Source organism: Astatotilapia calliptera, chromosome 18, assembly GCF_964374335.1.
Source record: "Astatotilapia calliptera chromosome 18, fAstCal68.1, whole genome shotgun sequence".
NCBI lineage: Eukaryota > Metazoa > Chordata > Actinopteri > Cichliformes > Cichlidae > Astatotilapia > Astatotilapia calliptera.
The window spans coordinates 20,729,804-20,748,624 of NC_137439.1; the positions used below are offsets into that span (position 1 = coordinate 20,729,804).

The 18,821-nt window shown below is 41.0% G+C and overlaps 2 protein-coding genes and 1 long non-coding RNA gene across 5 annotated transcripts in view; all 3 read left to right on the forward strand.

Annotated features, from left to right (window-relative positions):
* Nucleotides 1-13,156, forward strand: part of gpc5c (glypican 5c) — a 106,766-nt gene extending 93,610 nt beyond the window's left edge. For both annotated transcript variants that reach the window (XM_026148957.2, XM_026148956.2), the window contains one exon: nucleotides 10,068-13,156. In XM_026148957.2, the coding sequence (XP_026004742.2) occupies nucleotides 10,068-10,252 (185 nt within the window). In that variant the 3' untranslated portion in view covers nucleotides 10,253-13,156. The remainder of the gene's footprint in view (nucleotides 1-10,067) is intronic.
* The window catches only part of LOC113010977 (ephrin type-B receptor 1-B), a 436,216-nt gene that overhangs the window by 152,456 nt on the left and 264,939 nt on the right, over nucleotides 1-18,821 (forward strand). The window lies entirely within an intron of this gene.
* Nucleotides 18,307-18,710, forward strand: LOC145421668 (uncharacterized). Its single transcript, XR_013903022.1, has 2 exons — nucleotides 18,307-18,447; nucleotides 18,530-18,710. It is a non-coding gene; the product is annotated as an uncharacterized LOC145421668 (long non-coding RNA).

Consider the following 18,821-nt stretch of genomic DNA (forward strand, 5'->3'; position numbering starts at 1 on the left):
ATACGGGCACAAATATATACAAACATTTACTTAAATCTTTTTATAAGTGGTACTGAAGGTTCTGCAATGTCTTAACATGACAAGGCCAGAGCCTGTTAACTGATCGTGATTGACCACAACTGGTAGTTTCTCTTTGCTAGCATAAAAATGAAACACTCATTGGACTGACCAATATGCAGACCAATGAGGAAGTGCAAGGAACTCAGTGAAGATCTAAGAAGGAGATTTGCATATTTACACAAATTGGGACAGTTCCAGAGTCATAAAGTATTTCTAAGAAAAAAAATGCAGATTCCAAAATCATTAGTTCTGTCAGTTTGTGTGTAAGTACAACTTATTGAGAAGAAGAAGATGAGGGGAAATTTGTAAGAATTTGGTCCGAAACAATCCAGGAACCAAACTAATGCTCAAGCCTTCCACGAACTAGAAACTGCTGGAACTGCTGCTAGTGTCACTTTCCACAGTGAAGCAACTTTTACATTGGCTTGAGAGGGTGCTGACCAAGAAATGCCAAATGCCCTCTGAAGAAAAGTTGTATGGTCAGATGAGACAGAGATTTAGTTGTTAGGCCGCAATAACAAGAGGCATATTTGGTGTAAAGGTGAGGCTTTTAAACCCAGAAGTAGCATCACGCTCTAGACCTGTTTTGCTGTCATTGGTACTGGTACATTGGTACAAAGTGGATGGAACAGTTGTCTTGGAACCTAAAGATCCCACAGTAACAGGGTCTCACAAATAAGTTTGTGTTCCAGTGACGGTGAGAAAAACAACTGTAGTATTTAATTCATCTAGTAATTAGCACTAATTACCAGATACCTCTGTGTCCTTCCCCTTATTTGTTTACGGATGAAGCTTGCTAACCAAACTTGCTAGCCATGACTAATGAGTTAGCACTTCATGGTGTAATTGCAGAGTCCAGAACCAGTTGATGTCACAGTGTCCATCTTTCACACTGTTTATCTGCAACAGAACTTACTTGAAATTAGTGCTATATGAAAAGCATATATAAAAAAATGAACAAAGCAGAACGCAAGTAAGGAAACACTGCACGTAGCAAATATCTGACAACGTTACAAATCCGGCTGGATCTAGTGTGAGTTTTTCCTTCCTATTTATGACAGACTAATGGTAAAAATCATTTTTACTTACAGTAGTTCAGTGTATTATTGAAACAGACAGCTGGCACCCATGCACTAATGCATATTTGGCAACTGCATAAAGATCTTGTCTTACGGTAAATAAGGATTGATCTAGAAAATCGACAGTGTCATTATGTAGAAATACAGGAGCAGCCGAATAAACTGCGCCTCTGTTAGTTTTGATGCATGCTCACAAGTGTTGTATTTAAGCTGGAGTCAAAAACTGATAAAGACAAGGAGTCACCTATGTTAGGGAAACATGAATACAAGGCAGATCCAGAGGCCTTGCCAAACCTAGGCCCATGAGCTTCTTTACAACCTTCACCCCCAACATCCACCTCCAATTAACTGCTATGCAGTTGCCAAAGAGCTGCAAGGTCAAGAAAATGGTTAGCAAGATACTGACCTCAATTCTCCTTCACCACACCCCATCAATGCACTGTAAGTCATAAGTTCACCTTATAAATGTCTTTAGAAATCTACACAGCGGGCAGAGGTGTGAACTGACACCAGGTGTTTTAAAGTTCATGACAAACAGGTCAAAGTCTTCTCATTACTCATGTAAGTTCAGTGTGGGATCAAGTTGCAACGTACAACAGTAGGTTACACTGTAAATAGATTTGCTGTAACGTCATTCTAGGTGGATATTTAGTATGGTGAAATAATAAAATGAACTTTAGCGAGATCTATCAATGTTTGTCGTAGCTATAAAGTCTGTACTCAGTCTAGAAAAGCTGTCTTGTCATCTTGATATCAAGTAGTGTGACAACTTTCTAAGCCCCAATAAACAGTAGCACCATTCCTCGCTGGATTACAGCTCTGCAGCTAGGGTTGAGCCAAGAGTTTTATGCAGACATGCACGCCTCATGATACACACATACAGAGGCAGGCAAAACACAAATGTAGACATAATTTTTCAGGGTTAACTTATTTAATGTGTGTGTGTGTGTTTCTGCAACCCTATATGCTGTCGGTGTGAGTATTCTAGCCAACTGTAGTTTATACATGACACAAAGGAGGAAAAAAGAGAGAGACTAAATCTTATCAGCTGAAGACAGAAAGAGAACTGTTTGACAACAGTCTGGTTCTTCCTTTTGCATACCTATGTTTAAGGATTTAATCTGTGAGACAGCAGCCACTGTGTGCTGGCAAACCAAAAGGAACCAAGAGGAGGCAGGGGAAAGAAGAAAACTAACACGGTTGCCCGGAGAATTATCATGCAATTTTCGGTCGTTCAGAATTTTGATGGCCGAGACATTTGTTATTCTTATTATTCACCTTCCTGCCTTTATTCCTCTATTTCTTTCTTGCTACCCTCCCATCCCTCCTCCCTCTTGGCTAGAGCCTGAGGTCCACCTCTTCTTCGGAGCTTTGGCCTGGGTTGTTAGAAGCAGCTGTTGTTCCTCTTTGGCCAGTGGGAAATAAAGGCTCCTCCAAACACACAAGCTACCCATCTGGAGAGGCATTAGTGGCAGAGGACACTGTGAACTGTTTCTCACACACATAGCCAACACAGAGGTCAATGAGGTTGTTAAACTGTATGTGTAGTTAGGTAACACAGTAACTGCAGTACATATCAGAGTGAAAGTTGGGTGGTCAGTTGTATAAAATGGCACAAACCATTTTCTCTTCATCTCAATGACACAGTTTACCGCATCCCTAAACAGCAAGTTTGAAAGTTACAGCACATTATTTATAGTATTATGGAAGTGTTTACAGGCCCCACAGACCCATGCATCGATATCCAGAAACTGCCCAGACACGAAGGTCTTAGGTTCTGTTTTTTTTTATTTGATTTGATTTTCTCTGTCCCTGTTTGTTGACTATTACAAAAACATCTATAAAATCAAATCCCATTTGTCATATACTGATGAAGAACATATGTCACTGACTGCTGTTGTGATGGGAGAAGTATGTTGATGTGCCATTGCATCGCCTTGAAGTCGCCTGAGGTGATTGATTCCATCTGTCTTGATACAAGTGGCGATGGATATTCATCCTCATACTGAAAAGCTGAACTAAATGTTTTCCTCTTCTAACCCTCTATGTCATCCTTCACTCCCTCCCACTCTGTGTTTTTTTTTTCTATCTTGCTTGTTCTCCCTTCTTTTTCCCCACTGTTCGGGGATTTACACATGACTCAGCTTATGAAGCATGGCTTATCTGTTAACATTGTCTCATTATGACAACAACAACATAACATTCCATTAGTCTTCTGCCCCCCAGTTTTCTGTTTCTTTGTGCCTCAAGTTGTTGAAGGCTTTAAGGAACAAGTACTCTTCTCTTTTTTCTCCCTTTAAATTTCTGCTTATTTTTCTCTCCCATTGTAATTACATTTTTTTTCTCCTGTTGCTATGTAACTTAGGCACTCGTATATTATCATATCGTATTATTGCATAACATTTCCACTCAATGTGATGCCCGTTTTTACTGTATAGTGCTTCTTTTGTTTTATCTAAACTTCTAAAAATGCCATGCGTTATTAATTATATCCATTGTCCGTATTTATTTTGTTTGTTTGTTTTTTTCAGTTTGAAAAATTTTCGGTGCTTCCTCGACATGTTGAGGGGATTTCATAGTTTTTTCTTCGTCTTCTTTCACGTGGGATTGCCTACTTCACCCTATCTCTAGCATCCTGTTCTGTCACACCAATCCTCCCTACTACATCCATGATTCTTTTCTGTGGTGGTCTTCCTCTTTTTCCTCCTGCTTTGCAGCTCCATATTCAATATCTATCCATCTTCTTCCTCTTGTCCAATTCAGGGTTACAGTGGAGCAGGAGCCTATCCCAGCTGTCATATAGTGAGAGACAATGTATACCCTAGACAGGTCACAGATCTATTGCAGACAGATAGCCATTCATACTCACATTGAACTTGCCAATTTAGAATGACCAAATAGCCTAAGCCTGTGAATGTCTTTGGTCTGCCGGAGTCTTGCATGACACTGGCAGAACGTGCAAACTCCACACAGAAAAGCACCATCCTAGTTTCAAAATGTATCAGACAACATCCTGAACACCTCAGCTTCTACTGCAAAACCCCCTCCTCACTATAAAAGGTAATGGAATATGCTCAGGTTGAGTTGCTGTCAAATAAGCTCAGAGCACCACTTAAATACTTTGACAAAAATAGGCCTGGTTACATTATTAGTTTACTGAGTATTGACTCTCCTTTTAAAACTGATTGCATCTAATTTTCTTTGATTTAAATGATCACAGGAGACATTAACTGGTTGGCAGTACTGCAGAATGTGTCATAATTGGTTGTCCTGGCGAGGACTTTCTCCATTAATTAGCCAGTTGGTTAGCCAACAGCAGAGCAGTATTAGTGTTGTGTTGGCTTATTCAAATGCTGTTTTTTTACACCCCCCTGATGAGATGCAGCCCATTTCCACTGAAACAATAACAGCAATCTGATTTGGGATAAATGATGTCTTTGTCTATTGTCTACTGGAACAACAAAAACCATTGGCACACAAAACACTTTTGTCTCAAGAGCCCCGCCTAGCCCTATTTACACAGATACAGTTTAAAGAAACCACTTGGCATTAGGCTTTGCCTCAGTGTGGGGACTCTGATATTGAGCATAATCCCCATCACAACCAGTGCTAGGGCCTCGCCTAAATCAGTTCCAGAAGTAATTGTTAACTTGTTAACTTATATAAAGGGGTTGCTACAAAAATTATTCTATTCACTCTGTTTATTTGTACCATTTTGCTATCCAGCGACACCTTTTTTGGCACATCTCAGTCAAAAGGGGTCAGCTAAACTTCTGGGGTAATCTTGAGTGCAACACCTTCAGGCTTTGGATTGTTTCCAACTTACCAGCTGTGTTATTTGGCAGTATTCTCTCAGGTTCTGTTTTATCTTATGATCTTGTCATCACATGTTATCTTGTCATCTCTTGTTTGCTCGCTAAATGTATGGAGATTTTTGTACGCAGTCTGAGTCTGGCATGACCAAATAACAATCGCTTTCAGTGAAAATGGTGTAAACATATAAATATCTGATTAAACCCAAAGAAATCACTACAGTCTATCCAACACTCTTCTGCTTTATTGCCTCTTACCTGTTTCCAATAGCGGTTTTTGATACGGGCGACACGGGCGGTTGCCCGGGGCGGCACTGTGGTGGGGGGCGGCATCACGGGCATGGGAAAAAAATAAAAATAAAAAATTACTCGTACTCGTGCCGCTCCGACATTATGCCAGCGCATATTGGGAATGGCATAGGCACCGATCGGTTTTCTATCGCCCATTTGCTGGGAGTAAGAGCGCCCTCCGTTTGCGAGATGCGCCTGCTGCTTGCGGCCGTGGCGGCGGGGGATTCTCTGGCTGGCTGGAGCAGCATCTAATAACCAACTTCCAAAATAAAACAAAATTAAAAAAACCAACAAACACAAAAACACCAGACATTATGATACAGACTTATATATGCACCGATGTTTTTTCGAAATTCTATAAAGTGAGCGCGAGAGCCCTCGGTGCGCCTGCTCGCTGCTGAAGCCTGGTTCTGCCGGAGGTTTCTTCCTGTTAAAAGGGAGTTTTTCCCTCCCACTGTCGCCAAAGTGCTTGCTCATAGGGAGTCATATGATTGTTGGGTTTTTCTCTGTATCTATGTAAATATCTAAATAAAATTGAATTGAATTGAAGATTTTTATATCAATGTACAATCCTTAATATTTTTTGTGTGTGTGTGGGGGGGGGGGGGGGGGCAGAGGGAGTGTTCGCCCAGGGAGCCAAACAGGCTAGGACCGCCACTGCCTGTTTCTCTATAAAAATAAACTGATGCCAATGCCAAAGTCAATCCCCCTTAACCTCTGTGCCTGTTTGCTTCTGTTTATGTCGATGGGATGCTGTTGTATTCCTCCCTTAGCGCCCACAGAAGCCTTTCTGGATCACTAAGTGCTGCTAGCAGATAGGGCTGCTCAATTAATCGAATTTTAATCACGATTACGATCTGGGCTTTCAACGATCATTAAAAATGACTGAGCCGATTATTAGCCCCTCCCTCATTTATCCGCGACACCTTAAAGGCCGGTCCGTGAAAATATTGTCGGGCATAAACCGGTCCGTGGCGCAAAAAAGGGTGGAGACCGCTGATTAAGAGGACCCGAGGGAAGCTCAGAAAGCTAAGCAGAAGTTATTTGGAGAGGAGAGTGACTGCCGTTGGTTGAAAAGAGTTTAAAAAAAAAAAACTTCAGTGGTGTTGCACACTACTTTATATTATTTTTTTAAAGTCATTGTTAACCCTTTAAAGCCGGTCAGAGCAGCACGCTCCGTTTTGCGTAACTATTTTTAAATCCCTGTAGAACCTGAACCTTGTAAGCTAGCGCAATAATTTGTTTTGCATATGAAACCGGAGGAGTTGTACTTACATCTGATGCCATCAGCTTGTCCTCGGTCACGGTTTCGTTCCACATATAGCTTTGCAAAAATTGCATAAAAAGCGCTTGCAGGAACAAAAACATAATATTCCAGAAACACGCTTTGCCGTTCCTATCAGCTGTTCGTAACACTTCCCACAGTGAAATGATGCACCTGCTGTTTTCTTTGCAAATTTGCATCATAGGATTGTTTTTTGTTTTTCCTGCAGTATATAAAAATTGCTGTATCTCCAAAATAAAACTATGAAGACACTCAAAATAAATTTCCTGTGGTGGGAAACTATTTTTTGCAACTTTATTGTATTTAAAGTTTTGAGGGATAAACCTCTTAAACTTCTCCAAGTAGAAATATATGTAAACAAAACAAAAGCGATTTTCAATTTTTTTTGTAGTTTATTGCACTTTTTTGCAATTTATGTAATTACTATGCACTTAATGCATACATATTATTAAAATATGGGCTATAACAGTTGTATTGATGTATAGCAACTTGAAATGCTCCCACAAATGGCACTACAGCATGTAAAAAAAATAAATAAAAATAATATAAGCTCTGGTGGACTTGGTTCTATAGTAGGTCTTAAAGGGTTAAATAAATATCGTCAAATAATCGTGATCTCAATTTCAGTGAAAATAATCGTGATTATCATTTTTGCCATAATCGAGCAGCCCTACTAGCAGATAAATCTAGACATCTAATACTTGTAATGACGGTTAATTGGAATGTAACTGAGACTGGGTGTGCACTTGTTGCACTGAGGCTGTTAAGCTCCCAGTAATTCACTGATGTGCTTATTGGGTTGGGTCAGTCAGGGAGGGTGGGTAATTTGGATTTCTCACACACCAACATTTTGTCACCACCCAGAGAGAAGGAGATATGATGGCAGAAGCAGTGCGATGACACTGATAAATTAAAGACAACTGAGATTTCAGTCAGTTTTCATGTCAGCTGGGAATTTTTTGTCTAAATAGATGTAAATTATGTGGGGTGTCTGTTACAAAAAGTGCAATTACTTTCTTATGACTTACTGTCATTATTAGTGTTTCTTATACAGCAAAAACAAATAATGTTGTTGTCAACCTTGTCAAATCAAAATTATCAAATCTTTCAGTTAATTTTCAACTCCTCACAGGCATGTCATGTGCCTGCCTGCTTCAAGTCCTCTACCATAATCCCTGTCCCCAAGAAACCTAGGATCACTGGACTAAATGACTACAGACCCGTGGCTCTGACATCTGTGGTCATGAAGTCTTTTGAGCGCCTGGTTCTCTCCTACCTCAAGACCCTCACGGCCCCCCTCCTGGACCCCCTGCAGTTTGCATACAGAGCCAACAGGTCTGTAGATGACTCCATCAACATGGCCCTACACTTCATCCTGCAGCATCTGGACTCCCCAGGAACCTATGCCAGGATCCTGTTTGTGGACTTCAGCTCTGCCTTCAATACCATCCTTCCAGACCATCTCCGAGGCAAGCTTTCCCAGATGAATGTGCCTGATCCCATCTGCCGGTGGATCACTGACTTCCTGACGGACAGGAAGCAGCACGTGAGGCTGGGAAAGAATGTCTCGGACTCCCGGACCATCAGCACCGGCTCCCCTCAGGGCTGTGTTCTTTCTCCTCTGCTCTTCTCCCTGTACACCAACTGCTGCACCTCCACCCACCAGTCTGTCAAGCTAATCAAGTTTGCAGATGACACCACCGTTATTGGACTCATCTCGGACGGGGATGAGTCTGCCTACAGGAGGGGGGTTGAACGTTTGGTGTCCTGGTGCAGCCACAACAACCTGGTGCTGAATGCCCAGAAGACAGTGGAGATTATTGTGGACTTCAGGAAGCACACAGCTCCACTCCCCCCATCATCCTGACTGACACCCCCATCACCTCTGTGGACTCATTCCGCTTCCTGGGTACCACCATCACCCAGGACCTGAAGTGGGAGCCCACCATCACCTCCGTCATTAAGAAAGCCCAGCAGAGGATGTACTTCCTGAGGCAGCTGAAGAAATTCAACCTGCCAACACGGACGATGATGCAATTCTACACTGCAATCATCGAGTCCATCCTCACCTCCTCCATCACCGTGTGGTACGCTGGAGCCACTATCAGGGACAAACAGAGACTGCAGCGTGTTGTGCGCTCTGCTGAGAAGGTGATTGGCTGCAGACTCCCATCTCTGCAGGACCTGTACACCTCCAGGACACTGGGGCGTGCAGCTCGGATCTCAGCTGACCCTTCTCACCCTGGACACAGTCTGTTTGACCTGCTCCCCTCAGGCAGGAGGCTCCGGTCCATCCGCACCAGAACCTCTCGCCATAAGAACAGTTTCTTCCCCTCTGCTGTTGGACACATGAACAATAACCGTATGACTGTTCCCACCACTAACACATGACCCTAAGCTGTGTTCACTGCATCATTCTATGTTTGGCACTGATCACCACCTGCACTCATGTATATATCATGTATATATCTATCTATCTACTTAGCACTTTTAATTCTTATTCTCATTTTTATTTTCATGTCTATTTAAGCTTAATTTATAACAGTATTTATAACAGTATGTTTGCACTGAAGCACCGCAGCAATTTCCTAATGTTGTAAACCCGCTCAACATTTGGCAATAAAACCCTTTCTGATTCTGATTCTGATTAATAATTAAAATAATTAACTTTCATAGAAAAGGGTTTTTATATTAAATACTTTGGCACATCTCAGTCAAAACGGGTCAGCTAAACTTCTGAGGTAATCTTGAGTGCAAGGTTGAAGGATTGGTAAGTTCTGAATAGCGTAGGTTGGAAGTATTAACCCTTGTACGGTATTAATTACACCAGTATACTGTATGTATTTAAGAGAAGTTATTTTAAACAACATTAAAAAGTGCACTGTAGGTTTCTGGTTAATAGCTTGTATCTTGAGCAGGATTTCCTTGTAGTCCAGCTGTCCTTTTTGAGGTCAACATCCAAAGAAAAACATGACTCCTCTTTGCTCTCTTTGGAGATTTGACATTCTGCACTAACCTGCTGTTGTGCTGCTTGTAAAGTCAGCTGCCTTCTCTAACGAAACCTTTGAATCTTCAGCAGGCCTTTGCATTACCACAGTTGGAAGTTCTGTGGGTAAATCATTAAGATGAGCGCTACAAGCAGGCCTCCGCCTCTGGAAAGAGCACCTCTCTCACAAGTCAAGGATTAAAATGTTCAGTTTTTATTTTATGTGTGTAATTAAAAAAAATACTTTTAGCTATTAAGCAACTTAGCAGCATTATAAATGCACTGGCAAAAAAAAAACTAAATGAAACTAAATAAATAAAAAAGAAAGCATTTTTGAAAGCAAATTATGGGCACTTTGAACTGAAACAGCCACTGCCACTAGTCTTTGAAAGGTATTAGAGTTGAAGTAATGGGAATCTTGACTAAGTGATTATTGAATATAATATACAAACCCAAAGAACATTTAAGCACATATGCCTGAATTCAATGGAGGCTAAACTTGTTATTTCCTGTTTCTCTTTCCCGTTGTCTCTCTCTGTTTTCGTCTCCCACAGTACCCGAACCATCCAGTGCTGGTAAACCATTAGGGAAACATCCTGAAGGTGACAGCCCACAAGAAAACCCCTCTAAGCCCCCCTTAGTGAAGATGATAGGGGGTTCTTCATCTGCCAGCTGGACACAGTGCTGCAGCCTTGCACTGCTTTTTGCTGGACTTTGCCTGCAGTGGATCCTGTTCTGATGCCAGCACAGGCTGCGGATCAACCTTCACCTCTGTCCCTTTAGGAACCTACATGCACAGAAAAACTCATATACATATCACAGATATAATCCTTACTGCTATCCTCAACCTACATAGATACAAAGGAGAACAGGGCAGATGCAGACTGGTGTCCTGCAGCATCACAATTGTGGGTGTTTGGACAAGCTGATATTATGCACGCTTATCTACAAGGCTACGAGGCTGGACGTGTGTATGCAAACATGCACGTCCTTGTTTCACTTAAACAAACACACCTTTGTGATCCAAAATGAAAGGCCATCATTCTGATTTTACTTACAAACACCTGCCAAAAACGCTTTGTTCTTTTTCTGCTGCTGGTGTTTACTTACCCTTTGATGCTAAAAACCTCGTCACAGCACTGCGTCTCATTTGAAAACTCAACTCATTCATATTTGGGGATTAAGGAATGCATTGACTGCTAGATCAATCCCAGGTATGTGGCCTCATACAGCAGATTTGATATTCTCTAATGACTGCGTGCCTTGGCAGTGATAAGAATGTAACAAGTACACAGGTACAGCACAGGCACACATGCATGGCTGAATTGTGCAGATAAACTAGGTGTGTATAGTATGTAAGTGTACATAGGTGGACAGATTTGGTAGAGTTTATGAGGTTCTGATTGGGGAAAAAAAAAAGCTCTTAACTGACTGAGCTGAATAGAGTTTTCGTATTTTTTCTTTTCTTTTTTTTTGTTCTTTTGAGTTAGCTGTGAATGGGCTGTGCTTGTCGCTCAGTACAAAATAAGAAAGGGTGCAAAAAATTTTTAAAAATGCATTATCAAGAATGATGCAGAAATATGCATAATTTTCCTCCTTAAACCTATGACATAAATGGACGGTTTTGGACATTTGAACAAAGTCTGTACATTGTTGATTTTGATCATGTCTATTGTGCATCCATGTTTGTGTATCTACTCATTGAATTACACTTTAATACATGTATAACCTACAGAGCTATCAAAGTCTTTCCCACCATTTCTCATTGGTGACATGACATCAAGGTTTGCCTTTCTATAACCCTAATTTCAGAAATTTGGGACAATTTGTAAACTATAACTGAAAACAGAATGATTTGCTAATCTCATAAACCCTTATTCGATTCACCATAGAACCCAGTAAAATGGTATATATACTTTTCTTTGATGGCAGGAAGATCTCTCAAAAAAGTTGGGACAGGGTCCTGTTTACCACTGTGTAGCAATCACCAATCTGTAAATGTCTAGGAACTGAGGAGGCTGGTTGCAGGACACCAAATGTACAAGCCACCAGTTCCATGCTATCAAAAATGCAGACCTTTGAACTCAGTGCTGATAACAAACCAACACTTTTCCTCTTGAGTCCAGAGGACGTGGCATCCATATTTCCTGAAAAGAATTTTCAATTTTAATTTGTCTGACCAGAACAGTTTTCCATTTCTCCCATTTTAAGTCAAATTAGGCCCAGAAAAAGAAGTGATGTTCCTGGATCACTTCTTTTTGGCTTGATGGAGCTTTAACCTGTATTTGTGTCCACAGACAGTGATTCGTGGAAGTTTTAGTGAGCCCATGCTGTTATTTTTATGTCAGAATCATGTCCGTTATTAATGCAGTGCTGCCTGATGACCTGAAGAGCACAGGAATCCAGCAGTGATTTTTTTTGGCATTTCTCCCTTGCGCACAGAGATTTCTCCAGATTCTCTTTTCCTGATATTACACACTGCGGATGGTATGATATCCAAAGTCTTTACAATTTTATGGTGAAATAGTGAAACTCTGCCACACTGTGATGGTCTTTGTACACTCAATTATGTTACTGACCTCATGCCAATTAACCTACTTAGCTGTGACATTTTCCTTCAGCTATTTTTTAGTAGCAATTACTTATCTAGCCTTTTGTGTCCCAAGATTTTTGACAAATGTTGCTTGCCATCAACTTGAACTTGACCTAATGTTTTTCTGTGTTCTACTGTAAGAAAAATATATCTTTATGAGATATGTTGATTTACAAAAATCCATTAATTTTCATAAATCATAGGATGCTGTTTTTATTTACATTCGACACAGTGTCACAACTTTTTTTTGGAATTGGGGTGGTAAATAATAGGAATTTGAAAACAGGAGCAAACATGACTGCTTTAATTCTAATTTAACAAAATCATTTTTTTTACGGGCAACTTGTGCTTGATTCATTACAGCAGTAGCCTGTGAGCCCATCTTCTTTTGCTTTTGTCATTTTTTTCTTAAAATATACATACAAAAGCAAAAACAAACCGAGAGTCTCAAACTATTGATGAAGTTGAAGTATTGATGTTTCCAAAGGTCATGCATGACAAGAGAGCAAAAGAAAAATGTGTCAAAAAACTCCCAAAACTAAGTAACGTGGCTTGCTCTTTATACATCTTTTCCTTCTTGTGTAGATTGGTTGTATCCACTGGTACTAGCACTGCAGATTACCAGTAAATGAGGATGATGAATGGTCCCTGTTAAGAAGATGCAGTATAAATGCTGACTACGCCATATGTAAAAGCTACACAGACACAGTGTCTAAACTCAATAGGTCTATATTGTGCTGGCATGCCATACATACAATAAAAGTATTGTAGTTAATGGACAGTAAAGATGACCACACCTATGTGGGTTACAACAGTTCAAACGTTTCACATTTTGGGTCAGGTAATCTTATTTGGTTGTTTTCCTACTTGTATGTTCTGTTCCAGGCCAATGTTCTTTGCACTCACTGGTTCCTTACAGTCATATACCCTCGCATGTGTATAAATGTACATATTTTGCATCACGTGTCATTTGTTTTTTGTCTCATTTCGTCTCTTTTGTATGGGAATGATATAGTGTTGTTGAGCTCTATTAAAAGTGCTCTGCTCTTTCGTTTGCTTCTCTAGCCTGTCCTTAAAGAATACCAGTCACGAACAAAGCAGATCTTCCTACTAGAGACTAACACACATTACACATCGACACAGGTGTTTTTATTTAATACTCTTGGGTCATTTCCCCGACTTTCCTGTTGTTGGTCCTATGCACTTTTCAGCATACCTACATCCATCTTCAACCCAATTTGCATTATAAATACAAAGGCCAGTGTGTATGATCAGGAGCTTTATTTTTTTGTATTGCCTCAACTTCTGTTGCCCTGGTTCCTTAAAAACAAATTTTAAACTTGGGGGGTGGTTACAATACTTTAGATACTTTCTGAACCTGTAAAAGGTTGATGTAATTTGTTTTCCAATGGTTTGACCCATATCATCTAGCTATCATCTCGGTGCACCAGCTAGAGCCAGGAGGGCTTAGCTTTTAGGATAAAGTGTGTGTTCATGCTTGCAGCTGGTCAGCAGTGACAAGGATTGAATTATGAGGGCATGGGCAGGGCAAGCTGTCTCAGTCTGACCTTCTCTATTTGCATCTAGGAAGCCTTTTGCTAAACATATCAGTCTGTGTTTGTGCCAGGAATAGAGGCAAAGGCGGTGTGCAGAAGACATGAATAAGTTTGGCACCGTCAGTCATGATGACAGGGAGGACGTCAGCTCACTGCACTCATGTGAGACTGACCTGTTGACCACTCCTGAGGGGGAACTTTGCCTACTCGTCGAGTTTAATTACCCTTAATTTGTCCCTGAAGTCTTGATATCGTTTTTAGTCAAACACAAAGCACGCACAAGGAGTGCAGAAGCCCATGTTTCTTTTGTGCTATGACGCTGAGAGTACGGTAATCGCCAACGAGATAGCGTGAGGCTATGGTTTAAATCAACTGTATGTCAGGCTGAGGCTGTTTTGGGAGTTATTTTAGCATCACTGCATGTAGCCAGAATAATTACATAGTGTCAGAAGGATTTAGAATTGATGGTATAACTGGTCTCCAGTGTAACAATGATCTTTAGTTATTTTAAAAAAATGCAAAATGGCAATGCATCAGGTGACAGCAGCGCTTCAAGCCTTACCGCACCTCCCACTGTTTTAGCCATCAGCCCAGGAACATATAACTAATAGCACTTTCCTTACTAAAGCACACAACGTGCACAAAAATCATCTGTCACGCACACACGCACACACACACCAATGATCTCATTCACACACCCTGTCTCGCAAATGCACACTTCCAACTGCACGCACGCTGTATTTGATCCTTGGAGTCTATTTCATGCTTGTTGCTATAAAACTGAGTGTCTGCTTGGCTGCAGAGGAGAGAGAGGAGGGTGCCCAGTCTGTCTGTGCATAGCGTGCCTTCTCTTTGCCCAAGCTGTAATTGGGATGGATTGTTCCTGCCTGACAAAACCAAAGCCTGCCATTGGATGAACAAAGCCATGAAAGACTCTAAAATATGAGTCTGAAACTAAAATAGAGTTAGTCTGATAATTGCTTGGAACTTTTATTTCACTCCTTTTATTCATTAAGCAGTTTTGATAAAGACTATAGATGATTCATTGCGTATTTACGCACGTTGAAAGAAACAGTGTGGTCACTGAGTGCAACTGAAAGTTCAGGGCAGGGGACCTGAGGTCACAGCTGCTCAGCTGTCTGTCTGGCGGGGCTATTTTAAACTATGGCACACATCAGCGCTTCTGTCTGACTGGCTTTGCCAGAACACACTTAAACATCCTTGCACACACACACTGCACACATGCATGCAGAAATCTTTACTGCATAGTAAAGAGTAGATCTAACACTAATTCACACAATCAGAGACGAAGAACAGTCACGTCACAGACTGCAAACTGAGCTTTAAGATTCGTACCTGCCTTTTCTCCTCAGATGTTCTCTGAATTCAAGCTGATTGTGCAATACTAGGGTGGCAGTGACAGTACCCCCAACCACCACCCCCAGATTGTCTTACCTTTTCAGCAAGGGGATTACAGTGATGAGCAAAGGAAGAAGGAAAGCGCTGGAAATAGCTTTTCAAAAATGGGCAGTTGGGTGAGGCAGAGGAGAAACGAAGGAGGACCTGCGGCTGCCATTAACCACAGCTCTCCTTCTTGACTTTCACTCGTCAATGTATCAATCTCGCTCTCTTCAGAGGTTTGTCAGTGCTTACAACAAAGTAACACATGCCATCGTTGCAGGATGCTGATCTTTCACCCTGCTCCGCAGGCCAATTAGCATTATGATCAGTGAGTTTTTGAGCTGACTAATTGAGTCCAATTAAATCATTTTCAACACAACATTGCATCAAGAAGAGCCTCGGACATGCTGACAGGGATCAAATCTGCAATAGGATATAATGGATTTTTTTTGTTTTGTTTTTGTCTCCAAACCACTGATTGGCCTCACTTGTCAGTTGTGTTTCACATCATGTACAGTTCTGCTGGCAGTGGGCAAGAAGACAGCATTAAATTGTGTATTTTTCTTGACACTGAGCATGACGATGTTGTCATTTTGTGTCCAATAGTGGGAAAATGCTATTGTGAAGTGATAGACAATTTATTTCTGAAACATAAAACAGAATAAAAGCCAGCACGCATTGACAAAGCTTTTGTGCATGTCAAGAGCTGTAAAAGTTTTCAACATTGTACTTATCAGATCACTCCCTCTGCTCAGCCATTCTGTGTATGAAGAGCATCAAATATGAACAGGCATTTAGCTTTGCAATATTTTCCTATCCCATAAGAATCCCAAATTATTCTCTCCGTTATGAAAGAAAAATAGAGACAGACTTGAATCACCACACTTGCAGTGGACAGCTCGCTCTTTTTAAACACTCACTAATAAGACAGTCTGGCGGCCACAGTAGCTTTTGCTACTGTGGCCGCCAGACTGTGGAATTCTCTTCCTCAGAACTTAAGATCTGCAGACTCAGTGATTACTTTTAAAAAACAGCTTAAAACACATCTTTTTAAAATTGCATTTTGTCAACTTTTGACTGTTTTTGTTTTATACCTTGTGAAGCACTTTGTGATCTTTTATCTAGAAATGTGCTATATAAATAAAATTTTACTTACTTACTTACTTACTTAAGACCCACAGGGGAAGAGATTTTTCAGACCTTGCTCCCTGTCACACTTTTTCAGTATCATACAAGGAAAGATGGGAAGAGGCAAAAGAAAGAACTGTGACTAGAGCAAGAGCTGTTGAATCTCATTGCAGCTGGTGTTACAACATTAAGAAAGGCAACAAACAAAAGCAACAAACTGAGCATGCTCTGAAAGCGTCGTGCATTATCATTTGCTGACTTTTTATGCGAATTACAATGCAAATTCTGGGCTTGAGTAAACAAGATGCTGTAACTGCCATGGCATCTTTGTTTAAACCAGTCTTAAAATGCTTTGCTATCTGTAAATGTTTCAACTTTGTGGTTGCATTTTATAGGTTTTGATTTGAAATAAACTCCTTAAAAAACAAATCCTTAATTTTGTTTCTTAACTAAGCATAATGCAAAATGTTTAATTTAATGGAATCTGGTCAAATGAAAGGCAATTGATTGATCTACAGCTAGTTTACACCTAGCCCATTTTCCTTAATGATTCATTATTTGAATAAATAAACATTTTATTTTATATATTTCAGTTGGATTTTACTTAATGATGGTGAATTTATAAATGAAATAAATAATATTAAAATAAAAGCATGGCGGTTTTAAGTTTTTTGTTAATTTTACTCACAATTTAGAGCAGTGGTGCTAGATATAATAGTGCCATTTTAGCAAGCTAACAAAACAAAAGCTGTAGCCTAATTTTAAGGTTGCTTATTGTCTAATCTAGGTTTCAAATCAGTGTTTTTAAGCTGATGTGTAAGGTGAGGGCATGATTAGAATGTAGTGTGCCTTAGTAAGGCGGTGAAGAGAAGCTTGAACATTTGTCAACAGGAAAGTCTGGCCGTTACCAAAACAGTGTAACTTTGTCTTCATGTGACAATGGCCAGCTAGAGAAATGTGGCTCCACCAGCATCAGACCCATTCCAGTTAGATCGCTGGGGTCACCATTGGTGTGCAATGTAAGATCGAGGAGTTTAAGAAGCAGCTGTGTGTGTTAGTATGTGTGTACAAAAGGACGTCTGCCACACATATACGAGGCTGGCCTACAGCTCATGTTGAATTCTCTATAAGGCGTCCTCTGTTTGGCATGCTACAGGCAGCCAGCTTGCTCATGTCCTGGAGATGGATGAGCACCAGTGTGAATGTTCCATTGCTCCCTTGGGTGCCATTCCACCTTTCCAATTCACTATCCCCATCTTTCTGTCCCTGTCAGGGTGGAGGTGAAAATTGTAGCTGACTATTGTATCAGTTTGTTTGGACTTTCCTCATTCATTTGTCTTCTGTATATCTAACGTCAGCGTGTCGTATTATGGTAGAATAGATGTTATGCTTTGTGTGTGCAGGTTAATTTACTTATATGGTGGTTCACATGTGTGTGGCCCAGGACAGGAGCACCATTGATTGGATCTGATTACAGATTCAGAGGTCTCTGTTGCTATGTGACTCTTCAGGAGATGTGAGACAGAAAATCAATGTTGTAGAGCCACTAGGGTTTCACCTTCATACTTATAACATATCCTCTCTTCGCTTCTTCATACCAGATGGAGTTTGGCTTGCATAAGTTTCAGGTTGACTTAACATCCCATGGAACAAAAGAGAGAGACAGCAATTATTGTGCAATTTCAAGTATTTTGTTGGACTGATCGTGAGCAATACTTTCTGTTACTCTGGACTTTCTGAAGATTTTCTTCTTTTTTTCAGCCACTCAACATTGATCTATGAATCATTCAAGCATAAAAACCACGATGAACCAGTGTTTTGTCTACACAAAGCAAAAAGCTTAAAACACATAAATTTATCATGTTAGTGTCGTGGTCTGGGTGGTTTTCCACAGCATCAGCTCCTCCCCACTGGGTGGAGTCTTTGTTGTTCCTCACCTGATGGCAATCGGACCAGCAGTATTTATGACCGGCGCACTCAACTGGTCTTCGCCAGATTATCTGCCAACTTTAGTCAGTTCTCGGCCTCACGTCCATTCCTTGGTGACTCATCAGATGTATTAACCGTATCTCTGTTTTTCTCGTCAGCCGCGAAAACCCACCTACCAAGCTCTCCTGGAAACCAGTTTGCTGCCGCCGGTAATCCCTCTCCGTGTCGGAGCTGCCATTCTTTCCTGCCTGCCTCCCTGCATTGCATGCAGTACCCACCTGGACCTCTCCTGCCTCCCCCCTCCACGCAACCCTCACCTGCAAGTTTGTAAGACAGCTCAGTGTACTATCCTTAGATTCACTCGCAGCTCTCTGTGGAATTCCCCTGACTGCTCTCTCCTCTGTTTCAGTGCCCTGGCCCGCCACAGTTTCCCCTGCCCAGTACCTGCACTCAGTTATCCCTGCCGTCTAGTTATCATCACAGTATCTTCTCTCGCCTCAGACATCTAGTTTATGTTCATTGATTCTAGTCTGCACTTTCTGTTAGCCTTTGAGCATTGTAAAATAAATATCTCTTTTCGTTACACCTCACCCCTGGCCTCCGGTTTTGAATCTGCACTTGAGTCCCTTCCATTTCCACGGGCCACTGCGCCTGACAGTTTCTTTAGTTGAAATTAAAACAATGACAACAATAACACAACA